This window comes from Perna viridis, chromosome 14 (genome assembly GCF_037379345.1).
Source record: "Perna viridis isolate PV_CMFRI_1.1 ecotype Kerala chromosome 14, ASM3737934v1, whole genome shotgun sequence".
NCBI lineage: Eukaryota > Metazoa > Mollusca > Bivalvia > Mytilida > Mytilidae > Perna > Perna viridis.
The window spans coordinates 17714967-17730993 of NC_142458.1; the positions used below are offsets into that span (position 1 = coordinate 17714967).

General features: G+C 31.5%; 1 protein-coding gene across 3 annotated transcripts; it reads left to right on the plus strand.

The window, feature by feature from the left end:
* The first annotated feature begins 2499 nt into the window (after positions 1–2499).
* On the plus strand, positions 2500–14407 carry LOC148598457 (uncharacterized). Of its 3 annotated transcripts, none has more exons than XM_088560803.1 (10): positions 2500–2698; positions 3149–3340; positions 5083–5189; positions 7815–7926; positions 8237–8368; positions 9455–9622; positions 10042–10164; positions 10489–10542; positions 11981–12056; positions 12578–12754. In XM_088560803.1, exons 1-10 carry the CDS (start codon positions 2653–2655, stop codon positions 12582–12584), a joined length of 1017 nt encoding a protein of 338 aa, XP_088416929.1. In that variant the 5' UTR covers positions 2500–2652; the 3' UTR covers positions 12585–12754. The 3 variants fall into 3 exon arrangements, with proteins under 3 accessions (XP_088416929.1, XP_088416928.1, XP_088416927.1); XM_088560801.1 differs by lacking the exon at positions 12578–12754 and adding an exon at positions 12785–14407 and having other exon boundaries at positions 2505–2698; XM_088560802.1 differs by lacking the exons at positions 9455–9622; positions 12578–12754 and adding an exon at positions 12785–14407 and having other exon boundaries at positions 2503–2698.
* Positions 14408–16027: the final 1620 nt, after the last annotated feature.

Below are 16027 nucleotides of genomic sequence, written 5' to 3' on the forward strand. Positions count from 1 at the left end.
AGTTGCACAAGACCTGAAATACCATCAGAAACTGATGTTAAACCACAACGCAATTTTACATACCAAGATGACTTCAACAATGATATAAATAATTACGCAGGACGTCAGAACCGACATTTTGAAGTATATGTAAATACAATGACTATTTCAATAGAACATGAGTATGAGAAACTGAATAGTCTCACTGCATAGAAGTAAAATGTATAGTATTAAACTGATACTTTCAAAAGCATAATTGTCAATCATTATGGAAAGGTGATTATCGTTTTAATGTCAAGAAATTGAAATACGTAATTAAAACAAATCAGTAAAGTATTTCGCATTTTAATAGTTTTTCGAGAAAAATGCATTTGCCTATTCTTTTTATCAATAAAAAAATCATGAAATTATTTTTAATGCAACAACACTTAAAAACTTACATCTTATTTTATTAACAACAAATGCAAGAGAATGAAAAATACGGAAAATGGATGAACGTGCATGCGTAAAGACATACGTAATACGCATGGTACGAAAAACTCATGTACAAAATATACATGTATTACGCATGTGTTTTCAGTTTTTTACATAGGGTATTCTATACTTTTTTTTACAAAATCGTCAAAATATCATGAGCAGTTTAGGAGGAGTCACGCTACATGTTTTCAAATGTAAATCCTTTAAGTTGGATTATCTCTCTTTCGATTTTTCTGATAATATTTATTTTCCTTCATGCATATTGAAATATGATGCCTAAATGTCCCATAAAATGTCATTAAAATCTCATAAAAGTTTTTTGGAGAAGTCATGTTAACAAGAACTGTTGAAAGATTAGTGGAAGGACAAGCAGACAAACTGATCAATAGAGATATTGCTACACCCAAAACTTTCTATGCAGGGGACCTGATTCACCACACTTTTTTTAATATTTTATTTATCTTTCTAATCTTCCTGCAAACCAAATAGCCTTGGAAGTACTGGAATTTACTTCAAGAAACAAAAAAAAATTATAACAATAATAAAAAAAAACAAAATAAAAAACAAAATAAAAAAAAATTACATAAAAGTTAAATTTAAAACATGTATACATTGCATTTAATGTGTTTTTAAAGTTTAGTGGATGGGCATATGTGGTTTCTTTTTTACATGTATGTAGGATATGATGATGATTTTTAAAATTTCGTGTTTACTATTGCACTGACTAACAAAGTGGCATATATATATTCAATCAAAAGCTCTATATCAATACTATTTGTTTTGTACTGCATCAATTATTATAAAATGAGAATTACATACTAAATATCACAACTACTACATTAAATAATACATCTGCACCATGAAAACTGAATTATTCAACGGGTCATAGTTTTCCTTTCCTCGTTTGTCTACCCCGGACTTGACATTTTATGAGCAACTCGGCGGGTGTTTCTAGAAAAGCAGAGGACGCTTACCCTATCGGTGCACCTGGTCCATGCTCCCAGTTTTTAGTGGAGTCCGAGTTGCTCCTTTGCTTTTCTTATTGTGTATGTATGATTTTAGTTACTTTATGTTCTTTGTTGTTTATGTCTGTTTTCCATGTCCCTGGATTGCATTCTGTTGGTAACCGCTATAACCTTGGTTCCCTTGATTACTCTTTCTATCTAGCATTAAGGAAGATAATTCACATATTAATTATAGTTAACCAAATTAAATCATCGTTTTACTTTAAATACTTATTAATGTTAAATCTACAATAATCTACAATCTCTACACAAAGTAACATTAATCCAAGAAAACATGTTGTGAAGGAACCCAATGATACAGTACCTGAAGAAATACGTGCGCTTATAATTGCGAACGATCATTGATCACATTCAGTTTCCGATCAGTCATCGATCCGGTGATCGCATCATGTTACCACTAAGCCGTAAATATGTTTTACGGAATCCGTGGTTTCGTTTGTCAATCATTACGCATATCTACTAAATTCAATGTATTTAATCATCCATTAATTACTTTTATTCATATGTCCTTTATTTCAAACAAAATAAAATACACTGATTTAATATCTTCAATTTAAAATAAATTGATTATGGTTTTTATATGGATTCGTTCCAATGGAAATTCTCAAACCGATCATCCATCATTTTACATGATGAAACTGTGAGGAGATCGGTCACTGGTCATTTATTCGATCTATCAGAGATAATTCAGTTACTGGTCATTGATCCTTCAAATGCTTACGTTGATAAGTCCAGGGACTGTATCATTGAACATACCAATGATTACAAGGAGCTTCCTGATTACTTCATAATAACAAAACAAAAAACTTAATGAATATTCCATGATAACAAAAACAACTTAATGATTACTCCTGATCCCCTAGAAAGTCGTTACTAGATGGAACTTAAAGATTACTCAGAACACCATGAACACAATGAACGTGATTACACATAGATACACATGATAGCACAACTTTGTAACCCTATTAGTACAATATTAGCCACACCAGGATGTACAAGCTGACTCACTATTATCTATAATACAGATCCCCATTTAATATCAAACAACCTAAAATAGATAATTGTGTGAAGATAACACTACTAATGGGAAAAAGAAAAAGCCACTTCATCTGGACTTCCTTGTTTATTTTGTTACCAGCAATCCCGAAATATCAGTTAAGTGTATTAAAAGATGGATGTATTATTTTTTGTAACATGCGTTCTCTCATTTCGTGAAGGTGAGTCTGCGACATGTATTATTTTTTAAACATACACTAATTTGTTTTTAATATGAAGTGACTTATATATAATAATATAATATTAACAGATTGATGCATGTATGGAAATAGATAACGATGAATTTATCTCCCTAAAAGAATTGACTATGGTGAGGTAAGGGTACACTTGTTCACGAATAGCATGTATTGTATTCTGTCAGATATAAATATAATAAAAATATCATGTGTGAAATAATGTCATTGTGTTTCTATTGTATCAATGCAGACCTGACATAAATATGAAGTGAAAGTCCATTGCATCTTGGTTTTATTCTTTTTATCCATATATACATTGATCTTACATGTACTGTATCAGCATATATTTAAAACATGAAAGAGCTTCAAATGTTGAATGTTTTTAGGAGAGTGCAGTATCAAATAATCAATTTTGATTTCACATTTTATTTCAAGTCTATACGTACATACTTCAAATAAAGAATAATAAGACGGGTGTAACTTGGAAGGAGGCATCGAATGAGTGTGGGGATTTAGGACTTGAATACGAACACTCAACCTTGCAAAAACTAGAGGGTTTAGGAACTAATGAGTTTTGGACAGGAATAATTAAGTACCCGGAACTAACACCTTGGATTGAACCTATTGGTAATACTTATTGTATCAGTTTACAACAATATTTGTTTTTTATTGTAAAAATATTATGTTTTTGTCTTTTTGTTAACCCTTGTTTTTTTTTCCTCACAGCTTTACAATTATTATATTACCATCAATATTTCTCACAATATTTCTATTAAGGAAGAAAGCCAAAGAAAATTGAGCAAATTTTCGTTCTCGCTAGATATGTAACTTTTTACCATTTCAGATTATCATTATGGTCGTATTGATACTTCTTTCAATGACCTTTCAACTTTAAACAAAATAGTGTAACCTATAGAAATAAGATACATTAAAAATGTTATTTAAAGTGCAAATTTGCGATTTTTACAAGTAGGGTTATATCGATTACGCAAAAAAAATAGGTTTGAACCGTGAAACATGAAAAAAAAGCAGAAAATGAAAAAAACAAAAAAAACAAGAATAAAAACAAAAACAAAAACAAAAAAAATGACACGAGCGACAGTTAAAAAAAAGTATACACAAAAAATAAGGGCGATAAACACAGGAAAAGGTGGGTGATAATTAACTTTGATGTATGACACCCGGCATACGAATACGACCGAAGTGTTGGAAAGAATTTAGAATTTGGTACAGAACATATTCTAAATATTTTATGATCAATAAAAAGTGTTACGAAGTTTTGTCATAGTCGTGTCAAATGTAAAAATGAAAGGATTTCCATGTCAAATAAATTACATTTTTTTTAAATCCGGCAGTCTGAATTCATTTTTACATTGAAGAATAATTAGAAGCATGACACATATTTCGTATAAATTGTGCACATAGTGGGCTGAATTCTATTCACATTGTAACATACCCATTTTCGCGAAACATGAGAAAAAATCGTACTTTTGTGCTGATTGAAACTAATCGAAAAGTTCATGGAGAATGGCAATACTCCGGAGAAATATAATGCGATTCACTATTTGGTGGATTTGTTTCTGTCTTTTTTTAAACCTTACAACCGTCAAAATCCACCATGATGCGTTAGTACCAGAAATGTTTAAAATTATTATTAATAACGGTGGTTTAAAAGAACAGAAGAAGAAATACAAATACAATGATCATCAGACCTCTTTCAAAACAGCTTTCTTCAAAGTGATCTTCGCAGACTAAGTTGACTCTGCTGTATACGTATGTTAAAGCTGTGACGTGGACATTAATGTTTAACAACCATTGCTGATACAGTGAAAACTTCTTCCTTGGGTCAGGGATGATAAAATACTTTTACCAGAGTTACTGACCGGCCACCTTGCACCGCGTTTTGTTAATGACTTAATCGGTGTATATTGGGTCACTTCGATTTCTGGCCTTGCAGTTATTAGACATATCGATGTCAACGCCCACATCGATTACAACGCCACCTAGTAAAGGGTCTGATATTTTGATGCCAATTGTCGACTTATTATGACTATTTAAGATGTAAGAGTTGGTTTTTATTCGTCAGTATAGTGGTCCAAATGCATATGCAAAGTTTGAAACAAAGATCGCGAAGTTATGCTTTAAGTAAGCAAAAATAAAAGACATTAGCACTACTTTTTTACTTCACGACTATTTGTCTATTTGATTTTGCAATGAGTCAGGATGTTGGATGATCGACTTTGATACTACATTTTGTATTTGTGTAATTTTTCTGGTGATTTAAACAAGATATTCTGAAATAATTCTTGTTTATGACGTGTAATGCCACCGAGACCAAGTCGTTTAACATTTAAAAATATTTTTTCCAGGATGTTTTATGAAGAATTCTTCAAAAAGTACGTCTCAGGAAACGATCGGAAATTGTCAAATATACTGCCAACGAACCTCAAGCAATGCAACCTATTTTGGCTTTTCGGTATGATATTACATTTGAAAAAATTAATGGATTTTATTAAAATAACTCCATAACCATTTAAATTTGCTAAGAACATTACAGTGCTACATATGTCAAGTATAAGGTAAAGACAAGAACTAATTCTGAAACCAATCTGATTCTAAAAAGTACTACATGCCTTATGATTTAAAAACAAATTAAACATCTGGTCGACAATATCTTCGTCGAAGATTGACGAAAAACGCTCCGACAGATTATTAGAATATATCATTGATTAAACTATGTGTAACTCAGTTCTATAGACGAAAAAAGCTTAATAATTACAGGAAAAATGGAGAAGCGACTAGTCCAGTCCTTCAATTGTTTGTTATATAGATATAATATCTTTGTCTGAGTACTTCCAAACGAAGCATTCACGGTGGAAGTATCTAGAACAGCAGCGGACGCTTACCCTACTGGTACGTCTGGTCCATGCTCCCACTTTTTAGTGGAGTCCAAGTTGCTCATTTACTTTCCTTACTTTGTATATATAATTTTGGTTCACATTCTTTTGATTTCCCTAGAATATTGGTTCTCTTGATTATTCATTTAATGATTTGTTTATCGACAAACATATACAAAAGTGTTACTAATGGGAAAATTGATATACATCAAATTCCATGTACAAGACCTGAAAGCGGCTATTCAGCGTACCAATTAAAAGACAGTTCAGATGATACGGAACCCAAGAAATAACACAAATGCTAAACACAAGTAAACACAAGAGAAAAAATGCTGTCAAATACGTTTCTTAATCAGGGTGTTATTCAGTCTGTTTCTATCATCTCTTCAGACGTTTAAAAGAGTAATCGATGGAACAAAGACCCTAGCGGAAATCAGTGACAAAGATCAGACAATGGAAAACAGACACTCACGACAAAGAACATAAAACAACCAAAAAATACATACAAAGCAAAAAAAGTGATTTAGCAACTCGGACTCCACTATGAACTGAGGGCATGGTCCAGGTGCACTGGCAGGGTAAGTGTCCCACCCTACCGGTAACCTTAAGCTGAATAGCTGTCTTTATATTTTTATTGCCGACTATGATTTATCATACATATGAGACACGATATCTTTATTTCGATTTCACGTCTTTTGGATTAGAAACCCGCCGAACTTGATGGCTACCAGGATTAATCTTACTTGTAATGCGACGGATGTCATTGGTGGTGTAGAATTTGTTTACACTTCTAAGAGCACTTGCTGTTACTATTCTTTTTCCTGTGAATTTTATTGTTTAGTTTTTCGTTTCCTTTCTTATTTTTTTATATATGAGAACTTAATCATTTATTTAGAGAGGACTATTTCTCTAAATCTATGCCTATAGGTTCAGACATCTTTGCTATAATATTTTTTTATAATATTTGCTATCTCCCTTACTGCAGAATTACCAGATGGCAGCACTAACTATTTGATGTAAATGTTGCACTTAATACTGTGTCTGATGTAGTGTTAGGTAAACAAATCTAAATCTGTGAAGAATGCACTGTTGTCTTTGATAAAAATGATGATTTTTTTAAATGTAATGGAACCTCACAAAATTTTGTTTAATGGAATAATTTATTGTTTATATTCATTTTCTTTTCTTTAGAGTTCATTCAATTGAATTTAAAACAAAATAAAAATAAAATTTTGAAAAAAAATATTGGAGGATTTTTATGATTTAAATAGCTTGATGTATTAGAAATAGGACTTAAAATGCAAAGCAAACAACGAGAAAATTAAATATTTTTATTTTTTGTTGTTGGTCATAAACAATCCTACAAAGAATAGTATAGTATAATAAACTAATCGACTTTTTGCTTAATGACCTGTTGTGTCGTCTCAAATTTTACTGATTTTGTTTTCAAATTGATTTACATTCTCAGTATTTATTTTTGTACACTAATGTAGATTTGTTTAAAAAAAAAAACAATTCTAAGTATTAACATTTGTCAGTATACATTAATTTTGTTACAAATTTTGTTTCGTGTGTGTTCATTTGTTGGGAAGAAGCATTTAATGATAGTACCAAAGAAGGATTAATGCCACAGATACATCATAGTCATGATGCTTGATGGTACAAACTATTAGCCTCATGTGTTAATTTTTATCAAATATATCATGCTTATTAGTGAGGTTTTGAATAAGTGTAACAACAAAATTACCGAACACAAATCCAATTCATAATCAAGTCAAAGCAAAACAAATCTGGTAAAATAGATATTGCATCACCGGAGCAGCTGGTACGGCAATGGTCCTGGCTTCGTACAGGCATTTCAAGTGAAAAGGTGGGTTAAATCTAGGTTTTACAGCTACCATTACGGCGTGAACATACCGGTGGTGATTGATTTACATATGGAAATTATAGCGTCATAATCAGTAAATCAGCGGTCACATCAATACAACGAGCAATTAACAAACGCAATTATTACTCATAGTTGTAGACGAAACTAAAATTAAAGAAACAAACTGTTATGCATGTTCACTGATGGTGAACGTGAAAAAATTGACATTATTTGCAGTTAAACTATTGCGTCGGAAAGGTCAGTATGTTTCTTTACTCCATTGTCATCTTCAATTATTAGAGTGAGGGTATGAATTTTGTAAAATGTTATTTTTTAGAGGCACAATAAAGAATGTCAGTGTTTGAAATCAGAAGAAATACATTCTGCTGAAAACTCCAGCTTAACTAGTTGTCAGCAAAATCAAAACGACTACATGATGTATTATAGACGTAAGAAAGTTTACGTTTAGTAATATCACAACTTCACAAAGGGCTGAGATTTGTCGAATCATGAAGAACAACGCAAAGCCTTTTACAGAATTTAATGTTTCCAAATTTTACATAACTGTCGAGATAATGTGTATAGGCGATTCAAAATTATTAAAGAAAGGTCTGCACATGATAAGAAAAGTGTACCTTTGAAGTGAGGGGGCGATACCCTTCATTTAACGACGTTTTTTGATGTAATTTGTCGTAATAACAAACAAGAAATGATGCATTATAATAGTTAACATTATGCTTTCATGAGTTGTAATTTTAGGATTTGATTTTGATGGACACAATACAGACTTAGGAATGAAGTGTTTGTTAACACGATGCAAGTTTGGACAACATATTGAATACCACCCCCAGATGTGTTCAAAGTCAAATGCCACAATACAGACTCTCTGCCGTAAGTAAGCTTTTGTATTATCACAATCAATAAGATTAATTAAAGTTTAATGATATTGAAATGCTTTATCTTGGAGTGCATGTGTGTAAGTAATCACAACAAAGTTTCAGTTGAATTAAAATTAAAATAATGATGTAATATCGCTCAAGTAAATTTAGGAATGCAAAAGACACATGACAATGACACAGAATTGGTTGAGGAATCATATTAAAAAAGCAAACAGCAGAAGCAAACCTTTTTAAACCAAAACTGCTTGAGCATGAGCTGGGTACACCAAGCGGGTAGTCATCATTTTAATATTTATTCCAATTATTGAGTCATAGTCTACAAATTGAAATTGATGACACATTAAATAATGTTATTCTAATGCTAGAGTTCGACAATCGAGTTCTAATGAATCCATTGAGTGTTTGCAGTTCTGACTTAAATTTACAGTGTAATGTAACTCTGTTTCAGTTCAAATACAGTCAGTTTTACAGCGTCGTGCTCTTTAATGGCGTTTAATTTCTCAGATGAAAGTACAACATACATGAACTAGAACAGAAGCATTAAAAATGAATTCTTAAAGCCAATTAACTTGAAATCACAAAAGAAAATAAAATGAACACCAACAAAGAACACCGATTGGATAATAACCTATTATCAGCAAATTGATATTTTTTCATTAGAAAAGAACACAAACATAGACAACCCATAAAATATAACAAATGTCCCAAATACCTTGGCATCTTTTGAACAATGTCTTGTACAAAATAATCTTTCACAATAAAAACCCTATAAGCCATTTATTGTCAAGCATTTGGTTAAATCAAGAAAAGTAAAAACTATGAATCAGTATTTGTTCCTAAAATATGATTTTGTTGAGGAAAAGTAATTATCAAATCAATTCAAATGCTTGAATATAGCATACAGTCGTATACTTGATATGTATAAATAATTTTGACATAAAAGTAATGAAAATCCAATGATTATTTAAACGGTTTCATGTCTATTATTATAGTATGCAATTGTGATAATCCACATTTGCGGTACATGTATCATCAAAACTAATTATTAATTTTTGTTGAAAATTGTGCTTTCATTTAGAGGACGGTGAATCGCCTGAAGGACAAATCTGGTCCATCACTTATAAAATTGCTGAAAGGAAATGCCTGGATATTAAAAAATTACTCGTTTCACCATCATTATGTTATAATGATCAATTAAAATGGACAAATGTCTTCCGTGAAGAAATAACAGTGAATCGCTTTAATGGTATGGAGATTAGCCACGAAGAATTCTAATTTTCTATTATCTAATCTTCAATTAGCAGAACGTATATTAAACTTTTCAAATTTTCAATCAATTTAATACAGTATGTATTTTTAATCGCATCGTGTTTAATTAAGATTTGACTCTTTAAAAGAATAATTAAATTTAAATGACAAAAACTTCCCCAAAATACTACTTAAAACGGCAATAGACGCATATGTTGATACATGAATCGTAATGGTCAATAAATATTTTCATATCAGAAATGACAGAAGTGGTTATATGTATTATGTAATAAGCTCAATATATCTATTAACAAGTCTCATTGCAAATGAAAAATTGCGGCTGCAATAATTTTTACGTTATTTCACCAGTACATGCACCCATCATGACAAAATCAAAAACTTCAAATTTCGTTCCAGAACAACAGAAGACGAGTCGACCCTTGTCTTGTTTCTCTGGGAAAAGGGTTGATTCGAAAACGTCTATCATTGTAACTCGGTTCGATTGCTGTTCTAAGATGAAATGGTTTGTTTGTAGAACTTGTAAGTATGCAACATTTATTAAGTGGTAAACGAAATAGTCAGGGCATAGTGCACATGCATATTTGTGAAATGTCGTTATTATATTATCCGATGAAGTAGCACTTTTCCGTTACTGAACACAAATTACGAATAATACAGTTCCTAAATACGTCTTGTGCAGCAATGGTTCTGATCTGAGAGAGAACAGATTCGTTTATGCATCTATGCTGATGTATTATATAGTTAGTGTCAGTTAATAGTATGAAAAACGATTTATCGTGTATCATATTTTTTTCTGAATAATGAATTTTTATTAAAAAGGTAGTTTTTCATATTTTTTTTCAGACAACACAAAGGATGACAAAAATATAGAAGGAAACAATGTTGTAGTGCATTTAGGTACATTTCACTGATTGCTTTATATTCACATTGAACGACATTTTGTATCAATTGTTTTTAATATTGTCCCAAGTTTTTAATTACTTGAGATGTTATCATTATGATCTATTATTCAACATTACCAATATTGCTAAAAATTACAATTTCTCACTTGAGTTACCGTGAACATAAATTCAACATTCTTCTTTCTTGGGTTTGAAAAGTTCTACTATGGTTACATGTACGTATTATTGCCTTTGCAAAGTAAATAAAATTAAAAGCCTTGCTGTTTACTGTTTTGTATCAAATCCAAACGAAAACAAGATGAAATGAGAAATATATATATTGCATCGCATATTTGACAGTTCTAACATCGTTGGGAATTTTTCAGACCTTTCTATACGTTTATGTATCTTCCCTGTATCAATTTGATCCGATGGAGCAGTGTAGCGAATAGAGTCGTCACATTCTGAGACGTTTGTATAATATTGATTTGTTGTGACATGCATCATTAATTTGATCCTCTATCCTACATAATAACATCTAAAATGAACTGTTCCTTACTACCATACATCGTGTACTAAGTTACAGCCCTAAATTAATCCTACGAGGAGGAATGACCCGGCCAGCGAAAGCTATATTTTTATATAGCCTAGCTGGCCGACTGGTCTAGGGCGCTGGACTTGGTGCAGGCGGTGTTGCCATAGATATCACAACGGTACGAGTTCGAGTCCCGCGGAGGCAGCGACCAAAAATTTGCGTCGCAAATTTGACAGTTCTAACATCGTTGGGAATTTTTCATACAGGAGATATCAAATATTGTTTTCCGATCATTTTCCAATGTTTTGCACTTCGAAATATTGCATTAGAAATTTAACTCAAAGATTTATATTTCATGGTGGGGATGATAGTTTTCCATTCAAATTTTCCCTAAAGTGTTACTCAAGTAAAGTAATGATTTGTATTTTGGCAAATAAAAACGTGTATTATTGATCATATGACATCAGTACAATTTCAAAACAACACAATTTTTGAATATGTTTTAAAATATAAAATTTTAGCCATACATCGATACGTTTATCTTTTATTATTTACAAAATCTAATATGAGTAATGCACAACCAAATACTGAGCATTGCACTTATACATTAGTTCAATCTTGGAAAAAAAAGGAGGTAACAGAAAAAAGCGAGCAATGATAGGTAGACAAAACAAATAATTGAGCGTATCGTTTCAAGATACTGTGAATATTTTCTGTTTTTTTGTTATGAACTGCATATATTTATATTTAAAATCAATTTAAATGCTACTTTAACTTTGTATGCCCTTCCCTAATCAATTTCTGCACACCTATTTGAAACCTGTTCTGGTTAGTTGGACATATATAGTTATTCGCACGTGCAATGCTCGGTATAACCTGTTTTCTCGTAAATGATTAGATAATTTTGTGAATATTTCAGGACCAATTATAAGTGCTGTTATAGGAGGTTTTGTGTCATTGATGGTGATTGTTATAGTGACTGTGTATTTCATAAGGTAATGAATTCATACGCTCTTATATTGAAGTGAAACTTGTCGGAATTTAATCTAAGAAATTCCGCAAAACCGTCTAAACTAGAAACATTTGTAATACTATCTAGACCAAACAAATTTTGCTTTTCGAAAGGGATTTGGGAAGAGTATTGTGTTTGATAAGAAAATTATTCGGAGTTATACTGCAAATAATAATGCAGAAATTTTTCACTAGTATGTGATAAATGTATTAAGACAAACAGGAAATGGTGTATCACTTTTGTAATAGCATCTGCTAGATTCTGACATTGGTAGAGTGACATGTGTTAAAACCGAACCTCTATGAAATCAGACATTAAGACGTGTTCGGTTTACACAGGTTAAAAAAGTATTGAAGAAAATATGAACGGACTTCAAAACATGTGTATTCAAACTGATCAGTTTTTCTATTTGTCTGTTTAGACAAGATTTACTGTAATTACTTAGGTAATAAAGTTAGACAAATGTCTTCTCTTACACCACAGTCATTTACCTATCCTTTATAGAGGATGAAGAAAGCGGGGGCATGACCGAGCTGTTCTAACAGACATTGAGTGCCTATTTTACTTGGACATGGGAAAATCATTCAGTGTTAATCGTGATGAATTTGGTGTGAAAACTGAATCAGAACTTGTTACAAATATCCAGGCATAAATGAAGCATAGACATACAAAATTTCGAGCTGACTTTTCTTGTATTTGTTTTCATTTCAGAAGAAAAAAAGTACATAATCAACGCGCGAGTAAGGAAAAATATTTAACTGAGGCGCAATTGAAGACCTGTGACGAAAATGAAGACACAAACTACCACTATATAACTGAAAACAAACTTGATAAATCGAAATCCGAATATGTTGTAGTTCAGAATGAGGATCATCATAAAGTATGGGAAAGTGACGCTACATATGTTATTGCAACTGAAGAGGATTACGACATGTTGAATAATGTTTCAAACAGAAAAATTAAAAGCACCGGAAACATTTACGGAATGGCGAGTAAATGTGGCAACGATGAATATGACATTTCGTGCATTGTTAAATCGGCTACTGCAGTACAGATGACAGACTTATATGATTTGAATATATCTTCTACAAGAAAGTCTGATTTAACATATGATAATCCGGCCAGAATTAAAATTTTAAACTCTGGAGCTGATGGTTTATACGACCATACGGTATAACTCATTTAGTAATTTTCGTAATGCTATTATTGCATAAAGCGAACGTCAAGGACTTACTATTCCTGCTTCACACAATTACTTATTACTGCGTTTTGAAATATTTATGTTCATGTTTTAACCGCTTTTTACACTCCTTGGCCGTAGTGAGAAGAATATTTCTCGTCTCCAGAGATATTTAAATTCTCAGCCACTGATTGGCCGACATAACTAGAAAAGGGTTGTTAGTGTTGTGTGGTTTTATCGAATTGCCTATAAAATCTCATTGGTCAAAAGCGACGTTTTTTTCGTTTCTTACATTGCTGTTCATTAAAATCTGCTGATGTAATAGAAGGCGGTATCTACAATTTCCGCCATGCACAAAAGCCAAAAGACGCCAACGAATTAAGAGAAACAGGATCTGGGCAAGCTTCGAATTTGACACTATGAAAATGAATTCCTTTTTGAGTGAGAAACTTCCAAAATCTACTCCCTATCGTTGTAGGTTCTATATTCACACATTTCTAGCCTATTTTTGCAGCTCCTGGCCGTTGGTTAAAACATTTCCTTTTCATAAGAGTTTTCCGTTCTTGTCATTAAATTGGCGAAGATACCGATTTTTAATTGAATTCATATGGTATTCTTTTTCGTTTTTTCTAAGATAAATTTGTGAATTTCCTTAACTTGAACGCTCATTTGGAAGATACTTATGAAGAATTGGAGCGTAAAAAATGTCTATAATTTACTGAATTACCTTAGTCCGACGTCATTAGATTTTTGTGAAAAATCTTAATCGCAACATTTCGCGCGATTTATACTTTAGGGTTTTCGACATTCGAAAGGCAGTTTGTTAACGCCCTAGCAGCAATATTTTAGCTATATCCAAGCGATGAACATGAAAGGAATGATAAAATGAACATGAAAATCATGTGCATTTAGCAAGCATATTCAAATATTTCATTTTTCGTTCAATGAATAAATCAACCAAACCATTAGTCAGAATGTTGACCGCATCGAGTTCGTCAATATATGTCCGGCTGTATTAAATACATGTAACATTTACTGGCTATTATAAATAAAAGTGATATTTAATCCCCTGAGACATTATATGTTTTTGCTAGTGTGCTCAAGCTACATTTCTCTTCTTAGTTTGATTTGTAAATAAAACAGAAAGATAAAAATCGTTGTCTGGGGTTATTCGATCATGCCATTATCGAACATCTATATTCCACTTGAAGAGGTTTTAATAATTTGTTTGAGTTATTTGTTAACATTCATTTCCTTTATATCATTTGACAATTTTGCTGATCGTCGTTGAACTAATGAAAGGCTTTTTTTTAATTTCTTAATTATATCTTGAACTTTCCGCCATGAATCTTAACAAGACTACATTTATTATGAAGAAAAAGTTTTAAAAATAGTCCTTGACCTGTTTTTAAGTATATTTATTTCAGTTACGCCTCTTCCAAGTCATTTAATTTAAGCTTCCGTCCTCATAGTTTTGACAAGGATGTTTTTTTTTACTGAATCATCCATGAGAATAAAAAACAACGATCAATTAACAAAAGGTTTAATGAACGGAGTTTTCATGCATTTGTGTACCAATTAAAAATTCATTGCCCTTTAAGAAACATTAGGTTTTGTAACTTAAAACTATCATCTACAAGTACCAAGTATTCTCTAATCTCTGAAGCTTTACACAAGTCTATACCCACTTCATAATTTGGGGCTTTTATCATGTGTATAAATATGAATACTTTTTTCCCTAAATGCACATCGATGTGGCTAGATTTGTGGAGTACGTTCAACCGTGATGAGTTTAACATTTCGCACTTCTATCAGTATATACACTTGTAACTAAAATCATACACTTAACTTTCCCATTTGTACATGAAAGTAACAGTGTTAAGTGTTTAATGTCGTAAACTTCTCATTGGTTGAACTTATCTTATCAAGAATGTATAAATTAGACGTATAGAGCTTCCCCTTTAAATTGATCTTTCATTGCATCTCCGGTGAGTTACTGGTAAAAGTACAGAGTTATTGAAATATCTCACATATTACCTGTTAAATGATTATTGATATACATTTATTTACTTTCGTTCAGTGAGTTGGTTTGCATCTTTTTAGTTTCACCTCAAGTGAAGTCTTTAAAAAGTTCTGTCTGTTTAGTAGTAGGTAGACATTCTTTTGTGTTCGATTTTAATTGCACCGTCTTCTATGAATTGGTGTTATTCATGATATCAGCGAACAAACTAGTATCACTACAGAAAAATAACTTTATGTGAACTGGAAGGAAAAATGACTAACATTCCCTAAATATTATTTGAAGTAGTAAAGAAAATATTCATGATAAATATAAACAAAATAACCCAAAACCAGTAAAATAAAATAAAGCAAAGCAAAACAAGACATACATACATACAAAAGCAAATAAACAAAACAGAAAAATAGTAAAAAATAACAAAGAAGACAAAGGACCTAAAAAATATATATAATATAGAGCAATTTAAAAAAAAAAAGATAATATAGAGCACAATTGAAAAATAAAATTAAAAATAAAAATTAATTTGTTTTAAACTGAACAATATTTGAGTTAAAGCCCTTGACAGCAACTTTAGAAAGTTTGAAGTGTTTGTAAAACGAAAGGAATGACGCTATAAATTACACAGCATGGTTAATGTGTTTGTTTGTTGGGGTTTAACGCCCGAGCAAACAATATTTCAGCTATATTCAGGCGATGAACATGAAGTGGATGATAAAATGAACATGAAATGATGATCAAATGAAAAATGGGATGG

Excerpts from the sequence above, each read along its gene's own strand:
- LOC148598457 (XM_088560801.1), top strand. The coding sequence starts at position 2,653 with ATGGATGTATTATTTTTTGTAACATGCGTTCTCTCATTTCGTGAAG. Across the intron at positions 2,699-3,148 it reads CGTTCTCTCATTTCGTGAAG|TCTATACGTACATACTTCAA; the intron begins GTGAGTCTGCGA and ends TTTTATTTCAAG. Across the intron at positions 12,057-12,784 it reads GTGACTGTGTATTTCATAAG|AAGAAAAAAAGTACATAATC; the intron begins GTAATGAATTCA and ends TTTTCATTTCAG.